Source organism: Apium graveolens, chromosome 4 (genome assembly GCF_009905375.1).
Source record: "Apium graveolens cultivar Ventura chromosome 4, ASM990537v1, whole genome shotgun sequence".
In the NCBI taxonomy this organism is placed as follows: domain Eukaryota; kingdom Viridiplantae; phylum Streptophyta; class Magnoliopsida; order Apiales; family Apiaceae; genus Apium; species Apium graveolens.
Window position 1 is genome coordinate 42,655,437 of NC_133650.1, and position 23,896 is coordinate 42,679,332.

At 37.3% G+C, this 23,896-nt stretch overlaps 1 protein-coding gene and 2 long non-coding RNA genes across 8 annotated transcripts; all 3 read left to right on the top strand.

Annotated features, from left to right (window-relative positions):
* Nucleotides 1-5,237: 5,237 nt before the first annotated feature.
* LOC141716721 (uncharacterized) lies at nt 5,238-8,621 on the top strand. The gene is made up of 4 exons (XR_012573309.1): nt 5,238-5,520; nt 5,642-5,720; nt 6,582-6,626; nt 8,381-8,621. It is a non-coding gene; the product is annotated as an uncharacterized LOC141716721 (long non-coding RNA).
* A 5,475-nt stretch (nt 8,622-14,096) lies between these two features.
* On the top strand, nt 14,097-17,490 carry LOC141716722 (uncharacterized). The gene is made up of 4 exons (XR_012573310.1): nt 14,097-14,378; nt 14,500-14,578; nt 15,440-15,484; nt 17,239-17,490. It is a non-coding gene; the product is annotated as an uncharacterized LOC141716722 (long non-coding RNA).
* Nucleotides 17,491-21,030: 3,540 nt separating this feature from the next.
* LOC141716723 (uncharacterized) lies at nt 21,031-23,442 on the top strand. Of its 6 annotated transcripts, none has more exons than XM_074518916.1 (6): nt 21,031-21,121; nt 21,790-21,855; nt 21,939-22,217; nt 22,638-22,747; nt 22,833-22,912; nt 23,038-23,442. In XM_074518916.1, the coding sequence occupies exons 3-5, from the start codon at nt 22,103-22,105 to the stop codon at nt 22,875-22,877; spliced, it is 270 nt and encodes an 89-aa protein (XP_074375017.1). In that variant the 5' UTR covers nt 21,031-21,121; nt 21,790-21,855; nt 21,939-22,102; the 3' UTR covers nt 22,878-22,912; nt 23,038-23,442. The 6 variants fall into 6 exon arrangements, with proteins under 6 accessions (XP_074375017.1, XP_074375016.1, XP_074375018.1 ...); XM_074518915.1 differs by having other exon boundaries at nt 23,048-23,442; XM_074518917.1 differs by having other exon boundaries at nt 23,058-23,442.
* Nucleotides 23,443-23,896: the final 454 nt, after the last annotated feature.

A 23,896-nucleotide genomic window follows, 5' to 3' on the forward strand; every position in this document is an offset into this window, starting at 1 on the left:
TTAACCGTTGATACTCATACATACATCTGTATGTATTGGTCTTAAAGGTAGTTTTTAGAATACTTACAGTTTATTCTTAAACGGCTGAAATTCACTAACGCATATTTATTGATAAATCTTTCTTTTATATTTTTGTTTATTAATTTGAGAGAGCATATAAGTCCTTCTGATTGTTCATTTTTACTTTACGCTTTCTTAAAATTTCAAGCATTTACCATTTACTCTCTGCAAAAACTTCAAGTTATTCTCTGCAATTTCTACTCACAAAAATGGCACCAGTCGTGAAGATTATGTCTCAATCTGGGTTCATCTATGAAAAGAACAACTTCATAGCTTTGGTAGAGAAGAATGAAGCCCACTCAGACTATCACAAAATGATGGACTTCATCAAAAACTGCAAACTTAGCTATGCAATGCTGGAAGCCCCAACAATTTTCTGTGAAGTAGTTGAGGAGATTTGGACAACTGCTGAGTTCAACTCCATGGATATGACTATCTCCTTCACTCTCAAAGGTAAAACTCACTGTATTAACTGTGATGATTTGCAAGCATGTTTTAAATTGCCTGAAAACAATGCCATGACACCACACACTGATAGTGATGTATCCAGCATGTTAGATTCCATAGGTTATTCTCTTAACTCTGCTAATTTAGGGAGTATTAGAAGAAAAGGCCTTAGGAAAGAATGGAGTTTCCTTGGGGATGCCTTTATAAAGGTTTTCTCTGGGAAAATTAGTAATTTTGATGCCATAACTTCATCTCTGGTTAATATGTTCTATATGCTTGTTTCTGATAGGTATTTTAACTTTAGCAACTATGTGATGCTAGAATTAGGTACTAGATTAGGTAACAAAGCTAATAGACCTAATAACATCTATTATGCTAGATTCTTTATGTTATTGGCTAACCATGTTGCTGAAGGTTTAGTCATAATCAATGAGAATAATAAACTCAAGTGCTGGGCACAAGAGAAAAGAGTTCTTGCAGACTTGAAGAGAATGGATCTTAACAGCAGTGTGCCATTGGTATATTTACCAATCATGAATGCACCTCAGGTAGGTGAGGTAATTGCTTCTACAACTCCTACTTCTTCCAATCCCTCTATTTCTTTATCTTCTAGTGTGGCCATGAAATCTGTGATGCCCCAACAGATTTCTACCAAGGTCACCAAAACTAAACTTTCAAAATCCAAGACAAAGAAATCCACCTCTGTTGTTTCTCTAAAGACAACAGTTGTAACACCAACTATTAACCCTGAGGTGAGTGAACAGGGTGTGAGTGGTGAGGGGAGGGGTGAACATCAAAGAAACCCCCAGGATAAGGAAGGAAAGTTGAGTGCTTCCCAAGCTAGCCAAGCCACAGTTTCTCAAAAAGCTGTGGTGGTTGAAAAGGTATCTAGCACATCCCTAGTATCATCCTCCCAAAAGGATGTTACTATTGAAAATAGTTCCAAACCAGGAACACAGATCAAACGAGGGAGGGACACTAAAGCCAAACACTCGCCAACAAAAGCCTTTATTAGAAGAAAGAAGGCCAGAACCCAATCTTCTACACAGGGTGCACACACTGCACAGATACATCCATTTGTATCTATGCCTTCTCAAACTCAGTTTGATGTGACTCCAATAAATGTGGAGTCACAGCCCCATTCTCTCACAATAATCACACATCAATCACCAAACACTTCATCACCATCTCTGGATGTGGATATGTTATTCCCATCAATTCCTGATTCTCCCTCTTTACAACTCAGGGAGAAGCCCCACTCAAATACAGGTGATCATCATCTATTAGATGATTTTTTGGATCACCCGCAAATTCTTTCAGATATAATTGAAGGATCTGTGTCACCACATCTAAAATCAATCTACACAGATTCAACAATTATATCACTTTCAATTTCAACTTCTTTTCCTTCTTCAACGGATATCACTCATCCGTTGACAAGTGGTTGTTCTTCAACGGATAAGCTTAACAGCAGTTATCCGTTGATAACATCAGTTTCACCTTCAACGGATATTCCACATCCGTTGACAGTCTCTACACAAATAACTGAATTAATCCCAAGTGTAGAAGACATGAATACTGTGCAATCACTCTTAGGATTGAAGGAAGGGAGTGACAATTTGAGTGAGAGGCTGGGTTGCTCCCAGGCAAAAGGAGAGATTGAGAGCTCAAAAATGCATGCTATTTCTTCCAGCATGGCAAAAGTGAGTGAGTGGAGTACCACCTTAGTAGGTGAAGGTGAGGGAGTGAGATGTGTGAGCCAGGGGGAGCCCCTGATGCAAGAACATAGAGATGAAGATAGAAAAGCAGGTACAGTAGATACAAGGGTGGAACCAGCCATTGCTAATGAGTCAATGATTGTGGATGATGCTGAAAAGGAAAGACAATTTCAGCAACATTACAAAGCTGTAATTGATAACATTTCCTTGGATGCTGACACTTTTACTCATCCTGTGACAGCCTATCAAATGTTGGCTGCTCAGGGCAATGAGGAGGCAGAAAGGTCACTACATCTAATGCACACAACAGAATCTCTTCAAAGGGATAAAGCTGCCATTAACAAAATGCCTTCTACAGCTGGAGAGCCATCTAAGGAATTTGGAGCAAATTCTGATGATGATGACTCTATTTCTTTTGATGGAAGCATGGACTTAGGGGGAGATGAAGGCCCTAGTTCAAATCCAAATCTACCTGAATGGGCCTTGACTAAGGAGTACAGATCAGGGGAATTCAATGTCTCTTTAGTCAAACAAATCAACACTATTCAACAGGCCATTCAGAATACTTCACATGCAAGTATCAAGGCTATCCTTCAAGCTCACCTGGACTCACTGCATCTCATGAAGCTGCAGCAAGTAAAGCAGAATCTGGGTATGGATGATCTAAGGAAGGATATTGCTGACTTGAAAACCTATACTTCAGAAAAATTGGATTCAGTCATGCCCTATGGTACATTGCAGGACTTGGTTTTGAGATTGAAGAAAGAATCTGTTACTGAAAATCGGTTGGCCAAGTTAGAAGACAGAGTTCAAGTTATTGAAGATTCTGTGGCCACCATTCTTAACAATCAACAATCTCAAACCAGTCTCCTAATGCAGCTGGCAAAAGCACAAGGCTTGACCCCTCTCCTTGATGATAACAAAAAGGGGGAGAGTAAAAGGGAAGGGGAAGGAGAGCCATCTACAAAAGTCAACATATCTAAAGTGCTAGTTCCTGCCATCACTACTTCTCCAATCATTCAAATCAAGGGCAAGCCTGATGGAATTGATTTGATTCAGCTTGCAGCAGCTGAAATCCAAGTGAAAGAGCAAAGGAGGAGAATTGATGAAAGGTTGCAACTGTTGTTTGGTTCTACACAAGACAAATCAACATCTGTGAAACACAGCACAAAAATTGAACCAATCAACATGGAGCTCATGCCAGTAGGAAGTCATAAGGATGGAGAAGCTTCTTCCAAAGAACTACAAGCTATAATTCTCAAGCCCAATGAAAGATCCAATAAGGACTCAACAAAGAATCCTTTAAAAGAAGTGGACTTTCCTCCTTCAAAAGATGATGAGAACAAGATTTTAGGCAGGAGTATTGCCTATCTCAAAAAGTCCATGGATGAGGCTGTAAGGAGAAATAGAGCTATTATCATTAGAGAGGGAAAGAGCATATGTGTGATGCAAGGACGTCCCAAATTCTCAATAGCCAAGAAGGAAGAAGCCAAGCAATTAGAGGCTGACAAAAGAGCACAAGCAAAGCTTGAACAACAGCTAAAGTCAAGTCTAGTTGAAAAAGAAAAAGGGATTGAAGTCAGGGGTGAAGACAAGACTACAAACCTAGATGAGGTTTTAGGGAGTATATTTGGTGAGAGTGTGGAAGAAAGAGAGGAATGGCAGAAGGGAAACAGAAGAAAGGCCAAGGCACATAGAAGGAGTGGAGATAACACTGAAGTAACCAAATCTATATCTAAACCACTATCTTCCATACCTGAACCCCTTGTTGCTGATCCCACAATAAACATCCATGGTGAACCAATCATTCCAAAAGAAGAACCTATTGATTGGGACACTATCAAATTGCCTACCTTTCTAACCACTCTTCCACCACCAAAGAAACAGAAAAGAAAACCAAAATCTACACCTCCCATAACCTCTAAGAAATTCACTCAAAAACAAAAACCTAAGCCTAAGTCACCCATTTCTAAAGATGATTATGTTCACATCTGTGACATAAAAGAAATTTCAGACATTGAACTCTATCTGGATGAACTGGAGGATGTAAGGGGAATAGCTGCCTACAGACAGCTACCAGAGAGATTAGTGTTCAGATATAAAGGAGCTGGGGAAAGAACATGGCCTCTCCACAGGATTCTGGATGAAGGCTACTCTACCTTGATTAGAGTCTTTTCAGCCATACAAAAGGATTCTGGCTTTACCAGAACTGCCAAGACTGAAATTCTCAACAAGATAGCCAATATAAGGAAAACTTGGAGGGAGCCCAATGCTTTACCCGGGACTTTACTCATTCAAGAAAGGGGAATTACAATTCACAAATCACCTCATTGGTTGATGGAATTTAGAGATGATAAAGGAGTCAGAAGATTTTTCAGACTTGAAGACCAACTCAAGATTGCCAGCAATGAAACTCTCAAAGAAATGCAATCTAAGTTGGATGTCAGTGTTGAAGATGAAGCTGAATTCTTCAGACAACTTGTAAGAACCCTGATTTTTGTAATATTTTAAAACTTTTGTGAATAGTAACTTGAGCTAATTAAGTAATACGTATGGGGATCATCATTAAATGAATAGTGGAATTTTGAGAATCCGAGATCATATTCTTGTTTATCGAGGAAAATAAGTGAATGTAAAAGCCGACGGAATTCGAAGATTCACAATTATACTACGTGTTTTCGTATCCGTAAAGAATGGCGTAGAACCGGGAATACTACGTGAAATAAATAATATATCAAGGTATTTCTATGATCAAGAGAAGGAATGGAATTGGTTATAGGATTATAAGCGATAAAAGAAATCGCTACGAAACAAGTCGTTATACGTGGAAACTATCGGAATGGAACGACGATTGCATTTACGATAAATAAACGAATGAGAAATTAAATCCCATGCAAGTTGGCCATGCATAACCAAGTCCTAACTAGTAGTTAGGAGTGTAACTAGATGATTAGAAGCTAACTAGAATAGTTAGTGGAATAGTGTTGAATAGTGATGGGAGACAAACAAGTACACAAGCCATACTTCTCCCTTTTCTCACTTCACCACACAATCAAACCAACCCATAACTTTGCCAAATTATTGTCAAATCTGCTGCATACATCCCATATATTCATTATACACTCCCACACTTTAGCCACAAAAGAAAACAACCCCTTTTCCCTCACTTAAAGCTCTCCCATTTTTCATTCCAGCAGTTCGGGTTTTCTGAGCAAGGGAGAAAGAAAAATTCATAACTCAAAATATACTCATTCAAATATCATGAAATTTTTACCATATCTTCTCTATATCATGGGTAAGCTTCGTACCAAATTTCAGCCTCAAATTATTTTTTTTGAATTTTATAAAAATGTTTGAATGAGGTGCTGAAATGTAACTCCGAAATTCTAACTTGTTTCTTGGTTTTGTTTCTTAAGGAGCTAGCCCTTCTAAGCGTTTTTTTAAGCAAACCAAGCCTCAATAATCCTAGCACTAACCTTTCTAGTGTCCAAGAAGGTATAAGTTTCAACCCTTTAAGGTTTTATGGTTGGATTTAAGAGTTATGTTTGTTGTAGTGTTAAGATCCAAAGGATTGTGTTTGTTTGAGTTTGTATTGATTATGTTCTTGTTAAAGGCTTGAGATGTTGAGTTGTAATCCATGTATGTGGTACTATATAGAGCATATAAGGTGTATGTGGGTGGATCTTGAGAAGTACTTGTGTTTATGATGGTTATAGGTAGTGATTGTGTTAAGATCAAGTAGTAGAAATTGAGTTTGGGCATTCTTGCACTTGATCTGTTTTCTGCAGGACATTCGGCCATGAAAATGGTTAAAATTTTAAAACCACTGGCCATGACCAGATATATCTTGTTTTGTAGTTTCTATACATATGTAGAGCATCATGAGGAGATTTACGATTTAGGAGTTATGGTCGTTTTAGTGTAAAACATTTCTGCGATTAGCCAACTGCACTTAAATCCACTTGCATGGTGATTTTGAAGGACTTAAAATAATTTCGAGATTCTGGAAAAATTATGAAAAATGGATATGACAGTAGAGAAGACTGTCCAAAAAGAATTTTGAGAAGATATTAATTTTTCGATTTTATAAAAATATTTTGGTAAAGCGAGCGCAAGCGAGAAACGCATAAAAACCTAGTTTTGACGCGCGTTTTCTCACGTTCGAGCTTAAAACTCGAAATGGACTTTCTAAAGCGAACGATCGATTTCCAAACTCGACCATGTTATAAAGTGAGAATATAAGTGTTGAGAATGTGACGATCGGAGATTCGTTATACTTGAGTAGTTGCAAAAGTTGCTTAATAAGAGCGAGACGTTAATCGCGTACTAACTTAGACCGTTGGTTCTTGTTTATAGATCGCCAACCAAACACTAGATACCATACCACTTCGATTACTCGAGGCAAGTTTTCGAAACCCTATCTCATACTATCCATGCTATATATTTATATACTGTTGTGATATTGATGGCATGATTTACAGTTCAAATATATATGCTTGTCTATGATATCAATGCATACGAATTATGCGATTGTTTACGAAAACAAATTTCGTTTTACACGAGTATGAGAAATTGAAACGTATTTCAAATATAATATAGGATAATGGGAGTCGGAAATATTTTAATAACGATTTAATTCCGGAGAGAGCCGAACGCGAAAGATTTCTATTTCGATAAACAAAGTACGTTCGCGTAATATATATATCAAGCGAACGATTGAGATTTTGACTTAAACTTCGAGAAATATTGGTTTATTCATTTAAGGGACACCCTTACTTGATTGATTATTTTATAAAGCGATACTTAAGGGATTATTAAATATAAAGAAAGTATTTAAAAATATACTGAATAGTTTATAAATCATTTCACGTTATTTAATAAAGATTTAACTATTCAAAGAGCAATTATAGGATACCAAATCCTGTTTTGATTATTTGATTAAGGTGTCTCCATTCATTGGACCTTATTCAGAGATATTTTGTATTTAAGATTTTTTTATTAATTCATTGAACCTTATACAAAGATATTTTATTTATAAGATTTTATCAATTCATTGAATCCCTCTTAAAATATTATGAGACCTTAGATATTTAATATCTTCGGACTTCTAAAAACTTATTTAAAAATAGACATGGTTCCCAAAGGTACTTTCTAAATTATTCAAAACTCTTGAAAGAGATTAATCATTTGAAACGTATCAAAACCTTAGGGAACTTAGTCTAGAAGCATAAGAGTTTTGCTTCCTCATTCAATAAAGAACAAGTGAGTAATATATGTGTCACCCTACTACAGATAGGGATTTGAAAATGATTTTAAATTCAAAACTCCGACAACTCCCAGAGATCAATTGAGTTAAAAGTGATGAATAAATCATCTTATTTAAAGGTCAACTTTTAACGACCTATTCCTTCGAAAAAGGATTTTGAGCAAAAGATATAATTGTTTTGGGACTGGAATGTGGCCTGCCCGGCACGGAGTGGTATCGGGCAGTGACCAGGCGCGGAGTGGCGCATTATGCAAGCGCGGAGTGGCGCATTGTACGGTTATATGGTCTATGTGACCTTTGACTTTCGGACTTGCACGGCAATGGGCAACCACCGTGTAGTGTCTTGATGAGCCCAAAGGCGGCTAGGTTTGTATTCCTTCTACTAGTAGAGAAAATTTCGTACTCGGCTGATCACCGGTACGTGGTTTATTCCAGTATAGTCCCTTTCTTCCATTTTGGAAAAACTGTTGTGAAATATATAACAGAGAGCCGATAAGGCTGAGTTTTAAACAAGGATATTGATAATTATATATCAAATCCATTTGAGAAATCTGCCAATAAGGCTGAGTTTTAAATTGGGATGTTGATGAATATATATCACACCCATTTGAGAATCTTGGTTCGAGTAACATCTTGAGATTTTGAAACAAAACGAGTACGAGTATAAAATAATTTTGAGAAAGAGATGAATACAAGTATCCAGTGGTTATACTATTGTAGTTGATTTTGAGAATATTATAAATTTGACAAGCATATAAACTTTCAGATTGCTTTGGAGATACAAAGTATAATTATTGGTTTTATTTATCCTTACATACTTAATTATGGGGATATATACCTTGCTGAGCTATAATGCTCACCCTTGCTTTTATATATCATATCACAACAGACTACCAGCATGGATCAGACCAGGACTGCTGTCCGTAGGCGGGTAAGGAACACTCGTGAGTTCTGTAGGCTTTTTGTGCGCCAGCCCCGTCAGGTAGATAAGTGGAGATGATTTATTTGATACTGTTTCCAAGCATATAACCTGTGTGTGTGTGAGTTTGAATAAAAGGTCGAGTAATATTGTGAAAAGAGAATTATTTAATTAATAAGTGATCGTAACGACCCGAATTCACGACCTTGGATTTGGGGGTGTTACAGAAATGGTATCAGAGCCAAAGGTTATAAGTTTTGGAAGCAGTAAGAGTAAAATGGGTAGACTGGGGATCTAAAAGTTAACAAGAACTCTCATCGAGTTCGTAGTCGGATTACTATGGAGTAGTCACGACGGTAGTACCCAAGGGGACCTTAGCCTTAAGAGTTGAGGCATTGGTTGAGTTATTAACAGTCGATTGAAAAGCCAACATTAAGGGAAGAGAATGAGTTGTAGCACTCAGAGAAAAGATTGCTAAGAGTTATATGCAAAAGAGAGTCCATTGGTTGAGCCAATAGAGTTTGTTGATGGACTACCAGGAGTTATGTTGAAGTGTTTATGTGAAGTGTTATACGGAAATTGATGGAATCGTTTAAGATCGACATAATGAGGAAAGGAGAAAATTGTACATGATTTTTTTTATAATGTTGATATAGAAGTGGAGCTAAGTCTCCGGAGAAAGCGGGATGAAGACGATACCCCAATACCATAGGTTGATTGGAAAACCCGAGTCTTGCCACTCATAGCTCTTTATAGAGTGTCCTTGAGGAGACATATTAGGCAAGAATCAAGATGCTTAATTCTTTTACTATTAAGGTTATTACGTTACCTGAATTGGTTGAAAGTATTGTTCCGATAATAAGGGTTCAATACATGATGAACAGCGATTCTACCAAGAAGGGTATTCGCTATACCATTGAGGAATCTATGTCCTATAAGGAAGATTTTAGCGTGTCCCAAGATGAGAATGCTATGCGATAATACGAAATCATTTCGTCCGTTAAGCCATTATGGTTCGACACGGAAAGCGAGAATCGACAGAATAATTTCTGAAAAGTTTCATGCTCCTGCAATCAACGCAGCAAGCTCCGAACTACTGGAGGAGAAGACCAATAAGTCTGACGCAGAATTCCAAGAGTGGGATGTCACTAGGAGCTACGTGTATATTCTCGGCAGGATGTCGTCTTTTGTTAACGCATCAAATCAGGTGCGTGGGCACAACGTTGCGAGTAACTAAAGAGGAATGAAGAATGTATTTGTGACAAAGTGAGTTATTAAGCGACTTTAACATAATGAGTAGAGATGCGAATAATGTTATATTGGTGATCTTTTATAATAGCATAACGATGCCACCCGACATATTGGGAAACTAGAGCAAACCCTGCTGAATTGGTAAACCAAAATAACCAAGAACACGAGGAAGTCGAATATAATGAATTCGGCTTAGAGGATTACAATGAAGAAGAAACTATGGATACTAACGAGGGGGAAGGCCAGAGAGGAAACCCCATGGACCAAATTATGAATCTTCTTCGAGAGAATTTAAATTGTCACCCTCAACCCAGGTGGATCATGTTCCAGTTACTAATGTCTTTAAGGCCTTTAAGTGGTTAAAACCCCCAGAAATTTCAAGGGACTGCTAACCTATTAAGTCCAGAGCTTGGCTGAAAGAAATGGAAAAGAGCTTTGAGATAGTGCCCATAGAAGGGACGCAAAAGACTGTGTTCACCAGTTATGTGTTAAAAGGAGAAGCAAATTATTAGTGGGAACCTAAAGGAACCCTGGAGACTGATGTGATTATCACATGGGGAAAAGTATTTCCCAGGTTTATGGAGGCTCAGATGGAGTTGAAGTTTCTAGAGATTAAGTAAGATAAGATGTCAGTGGCTGTGTACAAAGCCAAATTTATTGAACTGTCGAGATTCGTGCCGGAGTTTGTGAACACGAAAGAGAAAAAGGCGAGGAGATTTCAGCAAGGGCTGAAACAATGGATTCAGGATCGAGTGTCATTACTTGAGATAACAGACTATGTGCAAAAAGGCCTCGATTGTAGAGGCAGAGAGTGAGCAAAGTCAAAAAGAGGAAGAGAGCAAGAAGAGGAGTTCGGAAGCCAATGCGGCAGAGTGATAAACAGAAGTTCCGATTAGGACTGAGAGGGGAGTGGTGTCCCAACCCGCAGTGGGTACCAGGTTCGCCACTACCGTAGCTGGCGGAAATAGCTTTAGCGAACCGGTAAGCAAGAGTATCGCCCAGGGAGGTGGTCAATATAAGACTACGTTTCATAACCAGTTTCGGTCACCCCTACCGGATCATAAGTCATGTGGGGAGAAACATCCCGAGGTATGTAATTGGGAAAATAGCTACTAAGGTGCTTTAATTGCAACCAACTAGGACATTATTCTAGCAACTGCCCCAACCCAGCTAGGGCGTGATAGCAGGTAACCTTTTACTCAATTTGGTTACTGCAAATATTCTGTTTAATTCTGAAGCAACTAAGTATTTTATATTGCGAGATTTTTGGCCAAGTTAAAACTTAATGTGATTCCAACGCGAGAATTATTGCGAATAGAAATAGTGAATCGAGAGGTTGTTCCAATTAATGAGATTCATCTAATCTGCAAGTGGGAACTAGGAGGGAAGGACTTTAAGTTGGACTTAATTCCTTTCAGGCTGAGAGAATTTGGTGTGGTCTTAAAAATGGATTGGTTGTCGAGCAATGGTGCTCAGATTGATTATAAAGGAAAGAAAGTTAAAATCTGAATGCCTAACGGCAAGAAAATTGTGATTAAGGGTCAGCGTCAGACCCAGAAATTTTTTAATATTGCTCAAGCAAAGAAATTATTAAGGAAAGATAGCAAAGCGTATTTAGCATACGTGGCGGGTACCAAGAGAGAAGCCCCGATGTATGTGACATACCAGTTGTTCACGAGTTTGAGGATGTGTTTTCTAAAGACCTTTCAGGATTATCACCTGACCGAGAGATAGAGTTCGCTATCGAATTAGCATCAGGAACGACATCAGTTTCAAAAAGCCCCATATAGGCTAGCCCCGGTTGAAATGAAAGAATTGACTTCACAGTTGCAAGAACTGTTGAATAAAGGAATGATGAGACCTAATGTGTCACCATGAGGCACACCAATGTTGTTTGTCAAAAAGAAGGACGGTAGTATGCGATTGTGCACATAGTATAGGGAACTGAATAAGCTGACTATTAAGAACAGATACCCTCTCTCTAGAATTGACGATTCGTTTGACCAACTTGAAGGAGTGGTACACTTTTTGAAAATCGATCTAAGAATGGGATATCACCAACTGAAGATTAAAACAGGGGACAAATACCGTATTTCGCACGAGGTATGGACATTATGAGTTCTTGGTGACGTCGTTCGGGCTAAAGAATGCCCCAGTAGCTTTCATGGACTTTGTGAATCGAGTGTTTAAAAAGTATTTGCACGTGTGCGTCATTATTTTTATTGATAATATTTTAGTCTATTCTAAAATGGAGGAAGAACATGCGGAATATCTAAGGATAGTGGTAGAAGCATTGAGAAGAGAAAAGTTGTTTGCCAAATTCTCAAGGTGCGAATTCTGGCAAAATGAAGTTCAGATCTTAGGACAATTGATGAGCAGTGAAGGAGTGCTAGTTGCCCCTACCAATGTTGAGGCAGTATTCCAATGAGAAAGAATAACCACACCTACGGAAGTAGGAACTTTTTGGGAATTAACCGGTTTTATGAGAGGTTGGTACAGGATTTCGCTAAGATATCAGGACCTTTGACTAGGCCTACTTGCAAAACGGAAAAGGTTGCGTGGAATGAAAAATGTGAGGATAGTTTTCAGGAATTGAAAAGGAGTTTGGTAACAGCCCCCGTGCTGGCATTGCCGATGGATATTCAATTCATCCTGGAGGTACCAAGATGTACCGAGATCTAAATGAATATTATTGATGACCCAACATGAAAAGAGACGTGGCCAATTGAGTCAGTAAGTGTTTGACCTGTTAAAGAGTGAAGGTGGAACATCAGCGACTGAGGGGACTCCTACAACCCTTAGGAATTCCGATGTGAAAGTGGGAACAAATAGTCATGGATTCTGTGGTAGGATTTCCTCGAGCTAAGGCTAACCGTGATGCAGTATGAGTAATTATATATCGACTGACCAAGTCAGCATACTTTCTTCCAATCAAGAAAACCTACATGGTGGATAAATTAGCAGAGCTATACATCAAGGAAATTGTGATAAGACATGGAGTCTCCGTAGCTATCGTATCTGACAGAGATCCCCGATTCAACTCCAGATTTTTTTGAGGAGCTTTCAGGAATGCTTATGAACCAAACTGAATGTGAGTACTGCATACCATCCCCAAACCGATGGACAAAGTGAGTGAATCATTCAGACATTGGAGTACATGTTGAGAAATTGTGTAATTGATTTTTAAGGTTATTGAGATGAACACCTATCTTTGATAGAGTTTGCCTACAATCATAGTTATCATGCGAGTATAGAAATGCCCCCACATGAGGCGCTGTATGGTCGGAGGTGCCATTCACCCTTGTACTGGGATGAAGTTGGTGAAAGAAAGTTACTAGGTCCCGACTTGGTGTAAAGAACGAGGGACATAGTTGAGTTGATCAGAGGATGCTTAGCGGCAGCCCAAGACCGACAACGTAAATATGCCGACTTAGCACGAAAAGACAAAGAGTATGAAGTGGGTGACCAGGTATTTTTGAAAGTGTCACCATGGGAAGGACTGATGAGATTTGGAAAGAAAGGGAAGCTGAGTTCCCGATATATGGGTCCTTTGAGATTTTGTGACGAATAGAACCGTGGCATACGAATTGGCTTTACCTCCAAACCTTCAACAGGTTCATAGTGTTTTTCATGTGCCAATGTTGAGAAAGTATAATGCGGATACCAAGAATATAGTGAAACATGAGTAAGTACTAGATCCGTCCTACATTGAACAACCAGTTGAAATCATTGGTTGAAAAGAGCAAGTACTCAGGGACAAGAGTGTCAAGCTATTCAGAGTCTTATTGAGACATCCCAAGGTCGAGGAGTCGACTTGGGAATTAGAGAGCCACCAGCGAGAAAGGTACCCCCATCTATTTGTGAGTTGATTCCGGGACGGAATCCTTTTAAGGGGGGGAGACTGTAAGAACCCTGATTTTTGTAATATTTTAAAACTTTTGTGAATAGTAACTTGAGCTAATTAAGTAATACGTATGGGGATCATCATTAAATGAATAGTGGAATTTTGAGAATCCGAGATCATATTCTTGTTTATCGAGGAAAATAAGTGAATGTAAAAGCCGACGGAATTCGAAGATTCACAATTATACTACGTGTTTTCGTATCCGTAAAGAATGGCGTAGAACCGGGAATACTACGTGAAATAAATAATATATCAAGGTATTTCTATGATCAAGAGAAGGAATGGAATTGGTTATAGGATTATAAGCGATAAAAGAAATCGCTACGAAACAAGTCGTTATACGTGGAAACTATCGGAATGGAACGACGATTGCATTTACGATAAATAAACGAATGAGAAATTAAATCCCATGCAAGTTGGCCATGCATAACCAAGTCCTAACTAGTAGTTAGGAGTGTAACTAGATGATTAGAAGCTAACTAGAATAGTTAGTGGAATAGTGTTGAATAGTGATGGGAGACAAACAAGTACACAAGCCATACTTCTCCCTTTTCTCACTTCACCACACAATCAAACCAACCCATAACTTTGCCAAATTATTGTCAAATCTGCTGCATACATCCCATATATTCATTATACACTCCCACACTTTAGCCACAAAAGAAAACAACCCCTTTTCCCTCACTTAAAGCTCTCCCATTTTTCATTCCAGCAGTTCGGGTTTTCTGAGCAAGGGAGAAAGAAAAATTCATAACTCAAAATATACTCATTCAAATATCATGAAATTTTTACCATATCTTCTCTATATCATGGGTAAGCTTCGTACCAAATTTCAGCCTCAAATTATTTTTTTTGAATTTTATAAAAATGTTTGAATGAGGTGCTGAAATGTAACTCCGAAATTCTAACTTGTTTCTTGGTTTTGTTTCTTAAGGAGCTAGCCCTTCTAAGCGTTTTTTTAAGCAAACCAAGCCTCAATAATCCTAGCACTAACCTTTCTAGTGTCCAAGAAGGTATAAGTTTCAACCCTTTAAGGTTTTATGGTTGGATTTAAGAGTTATGTTTGTTGTAGTGTTAAGATCCAAAGGATTGTGTTTGTTTGAGTTTGTATTGATTATGTTCTTGCTAAAGGCTTGAGATGTTGAGTTGTAATCCATGTATGTGGTACTATATAGAGCATATAAGGTGTATGTGGGTGGATCTTGAGAAGTACTTGTGTTTATGATGGTTATAGGTAGTGATTGTGTTAAGATCAAGTAGTAGAAATTGAGTTTGGGCATTCTTGCACTTGATCTGTTTTCTGCAGGACATTCGGCCATGAAAATGGTTAAAATTTTAAAACCACTGGCCATGACCAGATATATCTTGTTTTGTAGTTTCTATACATATGTAGAGCATCATGAGGAGATTTACGATTTAGGAGTTATGGTCGTTTTAGTGTAAAACATTTCTGCGATTAGCCAACTGCACTTAAATCCACTTGCATGGTGATTTTGAAGGACTTAAAATAATTTCGAGATTCTGGAAAAATTATGAAAAATGGATATGACAGTAGAGAAGACTGTCCAAAAAGAATTTTGAGAAGATATTAATTTTTCGATTTTATAAAAATATTTTGGTAAAGCGAGCGCAAGCGAGAAACGCATAAAAACCTAGTTTTGACGCGCGTTTTCTCACGTTCGAGCTTAAAACTCGAAATGGACTTTCTAAAGCGAACGATCGATTTCCAAACTCGACCATGTTATAAAGTGAGAATATAAGTGTTGAGAATGTGACGATCGGAGATTCGTTATACTTGAGTAGTTGCAAAAGTTGCTTAATAAGAGCGAGACGTTAATCGCGTACTAACTTAGACCGTTGGTTCTTGTTTATAGATCGCCAACCAAACACTAGATACCATACCACTTCGATTACTCGAGGCAAGTTTTCGAAACCCTATCTCATACTATCCATGCTATATATTTATATACTGTTGTGATATTGATGGCATGATTTACAGTTCAAATATATATGCTTGTCTATGATATCAATGCATACGAATTATGCGATTGTTTACGAAAACAAATTTCGTTTTACACGAGTATGAGAAATTGAAACGTATTTCAAATATAATATAGGATAATGGGAGTCGGAAATATTTTAATAACGATTTAATTCCGGAGAGAGCCGAACGCGAAAGATTTCTATTTCGATAAACAAAGTACGTTCGCGTAATATATATATCAAGCGAACGATTGAGATTTTGACTTAAACTTCGAGAAATATTGGTTTATTCATTTAAGGGACACCCTTACTTGATTGATTATTTTATAAAGCGATACTTAAGGGATTATTAAATATAAAGAAAGTATTTAAAAATATACTGAATAGTTTATAAATCATTTCACGTTATTTAATAAAGATTTAACTATTCAAAGAGCAATTATAGGATACCAAATCCTGTTTTGATTATTTGATTAAGGTGTCTCCATTCATTGGACCTTATTCAGAGATATTTTGTATTTAAGATTTTTTTATTAATTCATTGAACCTTATACAAAGATATTTTATTTATAAGATTTTATCAATTCATTGAATCCCTCTTAAAATATTATGAGACCTTAGATATTTAATATCTTCGGACTTCTAAAAACTTATTTAAAAATAGACATGGTTCCCAAAGGTACTTTCTAAATTATTCAAAACTCTTGAAAGAGATTAATCATTTGAAACGTATCAAAACCTTAGGGAACTTAGTCTAGAAGCATAAGAGTTTTGCTTCCTCATTCAATAAAGAACAAGTGAGTAATATATGTGTCACCCTACTACAGATAGGGATTTGAAAATGATTTTAAATTCAAAACTCCGACAACTCCCAGAGATCAATTGAGTTAAAAGTGATGAATAAATCATCTTATTTAAAGGTCAACTTTTAACGACCTATTCCTTCGAAAAAGGATTTTGAGCAAAAGATATAATTGTTTTGGGACTGGAATGTGGCCTGCCCGGCACGGAGTGGTATCGGGCAGTGACCAGGCGCGGAGTGGCGCATTATGCAAGCGCGGAGTGGCGCATTGTACGGTTATATGGTCTATGTGACCTTTGACTTTCGGACTTGCACGGCAATGGGCAACCACCGTGTAGTGTCTTGATGAGCCCAAAGGCGGCTAGGTTTGTATTCCTTCTACTAGTAGAGAAAATTTCGTACTCGGCTGATCACCGGTACGTGGTTTATTCCAGTATAGTCCCTTTCTTCCATTTTGGAAAAACTGTTGTGAAATATATAACAGAGAGCCGATAAGGCTGAGTTTTAAACAAGGATATTGATAATTATATATCAAATCCATTTGAGAAATCTGCCAATAAGGCTGAGTTTTAAATTGGGATGTTGATGAATATATATCACACCCATTTGAGAATCTTGGTTCGAGTAACATCTTGAGATTTTGAAACAAAACGAGTACGAGTATAAAATAATTTTGAGAAAGAGATGAATACAAGTATCCAGTGGTTATACTATTGTAGTTGATTTTGAGAATATTATAAATTTGACAAGCATATAAACTTTCAGATTGCTTTGGAGATACAAAGTATAATTATTGGTTTTATTTATCCTTACATACTTAATTATGGGGATATATACCTTGCTGAGCTATAATGCTCACCCTTGCTTTTATATATCATATCACAACAGACTACCAGCATGGATCAGACCAGGACTGCTGTCCGTAGGCGGGTAAGGAACACTCGTGAGTTCTGTAGGCTTTTTGTGCGCCAGCCCCGTCAGGTAGATAAGTGGAGATGATTTATTTGATACTGTTTCCAAGCATATAACCTGTGTGTGTGTGAGTTTGAATAAAAGGTCGAGTAATATTGTGAAAAGAGAATTATTTAATTAATAAGTGATCGTAACGACCCGAATTCACGACCTTGGATTTGGGGGTGTTACACAACTCCAACTCCAAATTGAGGAAAATGACAAAAGGCTAGGAAAGAAAACCAGGGAACAAAGAAGAAAAAGATGATCTGCTCAGACTAAAGGAGTGTCCTTGGAAACACTGTAAATCTTCAATTACCTCCTAGTACATACACTTTTGCAGCATTTTTAAATTTCTACTTAGTTTCAATTCATATATCTGTTAAGTGTTTTGTTATCATCAAGTTAACCCTGAATTTATGCCTATAATTCTTATAGACATAAATAGGGGGAGATTGTTAGGAATGTATGTGCATTAGTTTGATGATATGTTTAACAAAATACTTAAGTAGAAATTTAGTGTCTGTAGCCTCAACGGATAAGACCACTTTGGCTATCCGTTGATGGTGTAGCTTTACTTAGAAATAAGTTTAGTGTTGTAGCATATTTCAGTCTCTGTATTTAAAATGTAATTCTTGGAAGTTGAGAGAAACTATGAGTCATGTTGACTACTAGATGATATGCAGATAGGAAGGCCAATTGTAAATACTTCATGCCTTGTAATTTTGTATAAGTGAAGTGGTATCAACGGATGACTTAAAGACCTTCAACGGATAAGAAGCTAAGCTTCAACGGATGTCTCTAAAGCTTCAACGGATAAAGTCATCAACGGATAAAATCCTTCAACGGATGAGTGCATCAACGGATGAAAGCTTCAACGGATAACATCCTTCAACGGATGAGTGCATCAACGGATGAAAGCTTCAACGGATGCTCTGATGATTAGCCGTTGATAAGGGGTAGTTGTACGTACGAACAGAGGCACATGGGTTGATAGAGACAACTGAGATGTGGTAGCCGAATTTCAGGAACAATAGAAAAAGCAGCCGTTCTTCTTCAATACAAAGATGCAATAGTCAACAAAGTACTGGAGTGAACAGGAAAAGAAGCAAGTGAAGAACTTATTTTATTACTGTATTTTTATATTGTTTTTCACTTGTACACTTGGTAATATATAAACCAAGTAGAAGCTAGTAATTAGGTGTGAGATTTTCCAGAGCTGTTTAGAAAAACATTGAGAGAAAATTCATCTAGTTTGTACTAGGATGCAGCTGTGATCAACATTGTTTAATCACAGATTTTCTAAAATACCATCTCTGGTGGAACAACAAATCCACCAGAAAAGTTTTTAAGGTCTGTTGTGTTCTTTACATTTGTGCTTGAATATATATCTGTCTGTATTAGCTTAAAGCAATTCACACACTTGTTCTTCTTGAACACACAACTTTATAAACTGCTCAAAACTTGAAAAAGTTTTGAGATTTACATTCAACCCCCCTTCTGTAAATCTCATTGTTAGTCCACTAGGAATAACAATTACTATTAGCTTTCTTAGTAAAAGCCTTCCTCTTTTGTCCTACAGTTGCTATGTTTACCTTCGAGGTACCGTGTTCAGTTGGCATCACATGTCCCTGTTTGGACTTGTGTTGTTCTTGCACCGAGATGTCCAGCATAAGGTTGGTCTAGGTGATCTCTCCTTTCTGTCTTTTCAGGGAGAGAGAGAACTCTTCCCAAGACTTAGGGAGCTTTTCAATCACACTCATCACCTTGAACTTCTCCGGGAGATTCATTCCAGACTCCTTCAAAGCATGCACTATCATCTCGAACTCATGCACCTGCTCAGTCATGGACTTATTGTCCACCAGCTTGAACTCGAGGAACCTTGCCACAGAATACTTTTCTAGACCTTGTGAGTCAGTATTATGTGTCTGGTCCAGCTTCTCCCATAAGAGTTTTGCAGAGTAGGCATCAGAAGAATAGACATCAAACAAAGTGTTTGTTAGTGCCGCCAGAATGGCCGCCCTAGCCACTCCATCCTTCTCAGCCCACTTCGCAAAAGCCTTAACTGTGTCAGCCTTCTCTTGATCCACTACTGGTTTCTCATATTCCACAACCGGCCACAGACCCTTTATAGTCAACCACAACTTCATCCTTTTCTGCCAGCGAGAAAAGCCAATGCCACCGTTGAATTTCTCCGGTAAACCGGTTAGTTCAACAGCTTGTGGGAAACTATAGGTGGTCCAATCAATGGCCCCAGCAGTTGCACCCGAACTGCTACCACCACCAACGATAACCTCACTTTCGTTAACCATTATGCTAAATTCTATATAACCAATAATCTCTTCAAGAATGTTGAAAAACTCACTAACAAGTATAGCAACATAGAGGCAAGTGTATAAAGAATTTAACAAGTTTTGGCCAAGACCACAGTAAACAAAACAAAACATTCAGGTAAACAAAATCAGTAACTGAAATAACGAAGAGAGAAAGAAAGATGTACCCGAAACCATAGCTTTCAACAGTGACTAAAATAAAGGTTTATAGATACAAAATGCCAAGAAAATAATCACAGCTGAGTCACCAGGCCTTGCTCGAAGTCCTGGCTGCTCTTGAAGAGATTATTGCCCCCTACCTGCTGCGTTTGGGATGTGCGCAATATCTCCACCAGGATAAAACAGCTCGGAGTTTATGTTAACAGCAGCAACAAAACCTCCACTTCGACCAGCACCTCAGTCGCCGGAAAATATCAGCACTTCAGGACTTATGGGAGAGAAATGCAGAGAGGTTGAAGAGAAGAGATGAGAATGTAGTGTATTGTATCCATTTAGTTTAGCCTCTATTTATAGGAGAGGAAAAATGAAACTGTCCACACACTTAATGTCTGAATTAAACTGCTCCATTAATGAAAAAATCAAAACTGATCAGATTTTGAATTCATAAATGAAAAAATCAAAACTGAACAGCTTTTGAATTTAAATTATTTGTAACAACTTTTCACATTAACACCCACATTATTATCAGAACTTAAGTTAAGTTCTGATTTAACTCATCAGTACTTAAGTTCTGATACGACTCATCAGTACTTAAGTTCTGATTCTGATATCAGAACTTGTTAAGTTCTGATTTTATTCATCAGTTCTTAAGTTCTGATTCTAATATCAGAACTTGTTACAGATCAGATTATTTGCAGGTTCAATATAATTAGACTACTTAGCCTATTTCAGAACCCAGCCCAATAATCCAATCACCGATAAATAAATTCGAATTAAAATAATTCTCAAATAAATAAAATCCTCGCCCAGGTCGCCTCGCGTACGCGAGACGCCGAGACATTCGCCCAAATCGCCCTTCGACCCGATCCGGTCCGGTCCGGTCCGGTGCGGTGCGTGGCGGGGCGGGGCGCGCGTGTGTGTGTGTGCGCGTGAAGCACACAACAACACAATGGACCATCACACACCTTAGTAGTTGTATACTACTCATGTGGGTAATACCATATAAAGCACACAACCCCCTTTATTTATTTCAATGTGGGACAAACATTCTCAAATTTTCCAAGCTTTTCCAAGCTACTTTCATCTCTCATTTCATATGGATTTCATTAAGAAAATTCTTAAAACCATACATGAAAATTTAAGTTCAAATATCATTGAACAATTTCCAATCATTAGATTTTAGGATTAACATCAAGAACATAATTAAATTAAGCTCTAAAATCCTAATTTCCTAACAGTAACTGCTAGAACTATTGTCTTCATCTGCACATTGATAACATTGTTCTCCCTTAATCTCTAAAATCAGCAGTTTGCCACGATATTTGCAGGTATGAATTCAGTAATCTGAACATTGACTTCCCGTAGAAGCTTGTAGGTTATCCTGTAATTTGTTGTCCCTAATGTAACCTGTGTTAGTATTATAGATGGAAGCATTGTGATCCTTGTTTTCATATTCTTGTATTTTTTGTGCTTGGTATTGTTTCACTACAAAAAGTTGCTTAAGTTGCTTTTTATACCTTCTTTTGTTGTTCTTAATATAAGACCATGGTGGTACTGAAATATTTAAGCATGTGTTACATACTACTCTCCTCCTAAGTAAGACATTATAATGTGCATGTTTGATTTGGTTTTGTTTTATAACTTGACTCAGTGGATTGTAGTGCTTCCGAGGAGTGTTATTCTTTTTTGTTGTCTTGAATTGATCCTAATCTTAGAAGATAAACTAATAAAACTCTCATCAAACGAAAACAGGAGAGAAAACTATATTCAAGAAAAGTCCAAGAAAATATAGAAAGATTAGAATGCAGAGTGTAACAATTGTAGATTATGACAGTGTTTGAAAAGTGCCTGAATGAAAGTGATTGTTGTGGTCTACCCTGCATGATTTATATCTTGATTCGTTAATGAAATCCAATAATTTATTATCATTGATGATACATAGATTTATTGGTGATTAGTACTGAATAACCTGGCTAACTGAAAGTTTTGTTATTAGTTATGGAACCAATTCCAACTTTCACAAAACTAATGATAGAGGCTGATTATTCATCCAATAAACCTGGTTAGTGTTTAGGAAACTTTAACTTTCCTAATTATTTTACTGTCAAAGACAAAAATATGATGTTCTTAATTGTTAAATTTCAGATCATGTGTGAATAACTATCTCTGTCACACGGGGGCGACATACCACGAGGAGTAAAGATCATTGTACGCAATGGGTACACTGCATGGTTGGACCATAATAAGGAGCAGGGGCATCTTGAAGGCATTGAGTGTTTTTCCAATTTCTTAATATCAAAGACGGTGAGATGCTTGTGTTTGAACACATGGGAGGCTTTGAGTTAAGAGTGAAGGTATACAACATGTTTGGATGTGAGAATAATTATCCAAGAATGTCTACGCCTAATCTTATTGAAAGGGAAGGTATGTATTAAATTATTAACTAACGTCAAGTCCTTTATTCAACTTAATAGAATACAATTATAAACGTTCTATTGCAATTGCCTTCTTGTGTAGTTTTAGTCGATCACCGAGGGTGAGGCTTTGTTCGACATCTATCCTAGGGACCAAAAGTATCATATTTCATTATAAGTTACCGCACCGATTTTGTTCATTATATCCAATTACCAAGGCCTGATGTATTAGTTCAAGATTCTGAGTTAAGAAGAATGAATAACATGTTGTTCCATTTGAGTTCATGGATGTTCTTGGTGTCCACATGCCTCCAAGAATTTATTTTGTGATATGTATCTGTCATGAAGCAGTCGGATCTTTCAATGAAAATGATAATAGGATAACAGGACTTGCAAGTGTGTGTAATATGTTAGATGTTCTGGATTTCAGCGGGAAGTACATGCTCTTGTTTGTATTTGATGGTAATTCCCGGCTTCGAGTTAGAGTTTTTGAGAATTCTCAGATTGAGACACCCATTGGTCAATTCCTCTCCAGATTGGGTATTTTTCTATATTTGCAATAACCGCTGAAATTTTTAATTTTGACATTAATAAGAGACATTTAATCTCTGAACTATCTTATCAGGTGAGGCTGCCGTGGGCAACAAGACAACGTTACAATTTGAAGTAAAAGCATCTCACATGCTTGATTATGATTATGGCATGGTAAATATCCTATTTTGTCCAGTTTGTTGTTCCTTTTTCAGCAATTTGATGAAAAATACAATCTTGTATACCAAATCTTATATATTGTGATATTCTGAATTTAATTTCTTATTTTTAAAATTTAGCATATCCTAGTTGAATACAGGAATGTGTGTCAGCCCTGGTTGATGGTGGATCATATATCAGCATATGTTAGGTTTTGCTGCTGGCCGCTTCAAACTCACCAAAGACGTGACAGGAAGCGCACAACAATAAATGGCGACCGGATGGTTGGTGTTCCAGAGGGGTAATGCCATTAAAGAAGGCGACATATGTGTTTTTAGTGGATCAACAGTTGTGCAAGGAACTTCAGAGCTTGTATCATCAAGCATAATGATTTGATTTGAACTATTTTGTCCCCTACCAATTATTAAGCTCCTGCGTGAGTAGTATGAACTACTGTATTTGACCATGATCCTAGAAGATTCTGTTTGGTTATGTCTGAACTAATTTTATTTTGGGACAAATGTTTTTTAGTCATTGCAATTTGACCTTGGTGTTCAAAATATTGGTTTTCTTATGTTTAATTTTATTTTAATAGATTCCTAGAATTATGAAAATGTTGCTGGGCGAATCTTTCTCCTTGTTCAACAGTATTTTTATTTTTGAAAGAGAATCATAATAAATTTATTACAAAGATTAAACATAGGCAAATAGAAGTGATCCTTATTGTTTACTGCATTGTTCCATTCTTGATAGAGAATGATGATCAATTTATTAAAATGAACTAATAGAGGGAAAAAGAAATGAACTGTGTCACTTACTGCATTCTTTTATTCCTAAAATCAAGTTTATAGACTCAGGAGTTCATATATCAAATTTCCTACCCTGGTCACGAATCAGTGTGCTAAAACTGAGGTGATAAAAATTCTGGAAAAAACCTGAGTTTTTAAATAAAAATTGTTCTGAACAATGAGGTAGTCCCAGTCTTTAAATTTTTTTAGT

What these genes read in the sequence shown, in the direction of transcription:
- LOC141716723 (XM_074518911.1), top strand. Translation starts at nt 22,492, where the DNA reads ATGGATGTTCTTGGTGTCCACATGCCTCCAAGAATTTATTTTGTGATA. An exon ending in TCAATTCCTCTCCAGATTGG is followed by an intron (nt 22,748 to 22,832) that starts GTATTTTTCTAT and finishes CTATCTTATCAG; the next exon opens with GTGAGGCTGCCGTGGGCAAC. An exon ending in TTGATTATGATTATGGCATG is followed by an intron (nt 22,913 to 23,037) that starts GTAAATATCCTA and finishes TTTAAAATTTAG; the next exon opens with CATATCCTAGTTGAATACAG.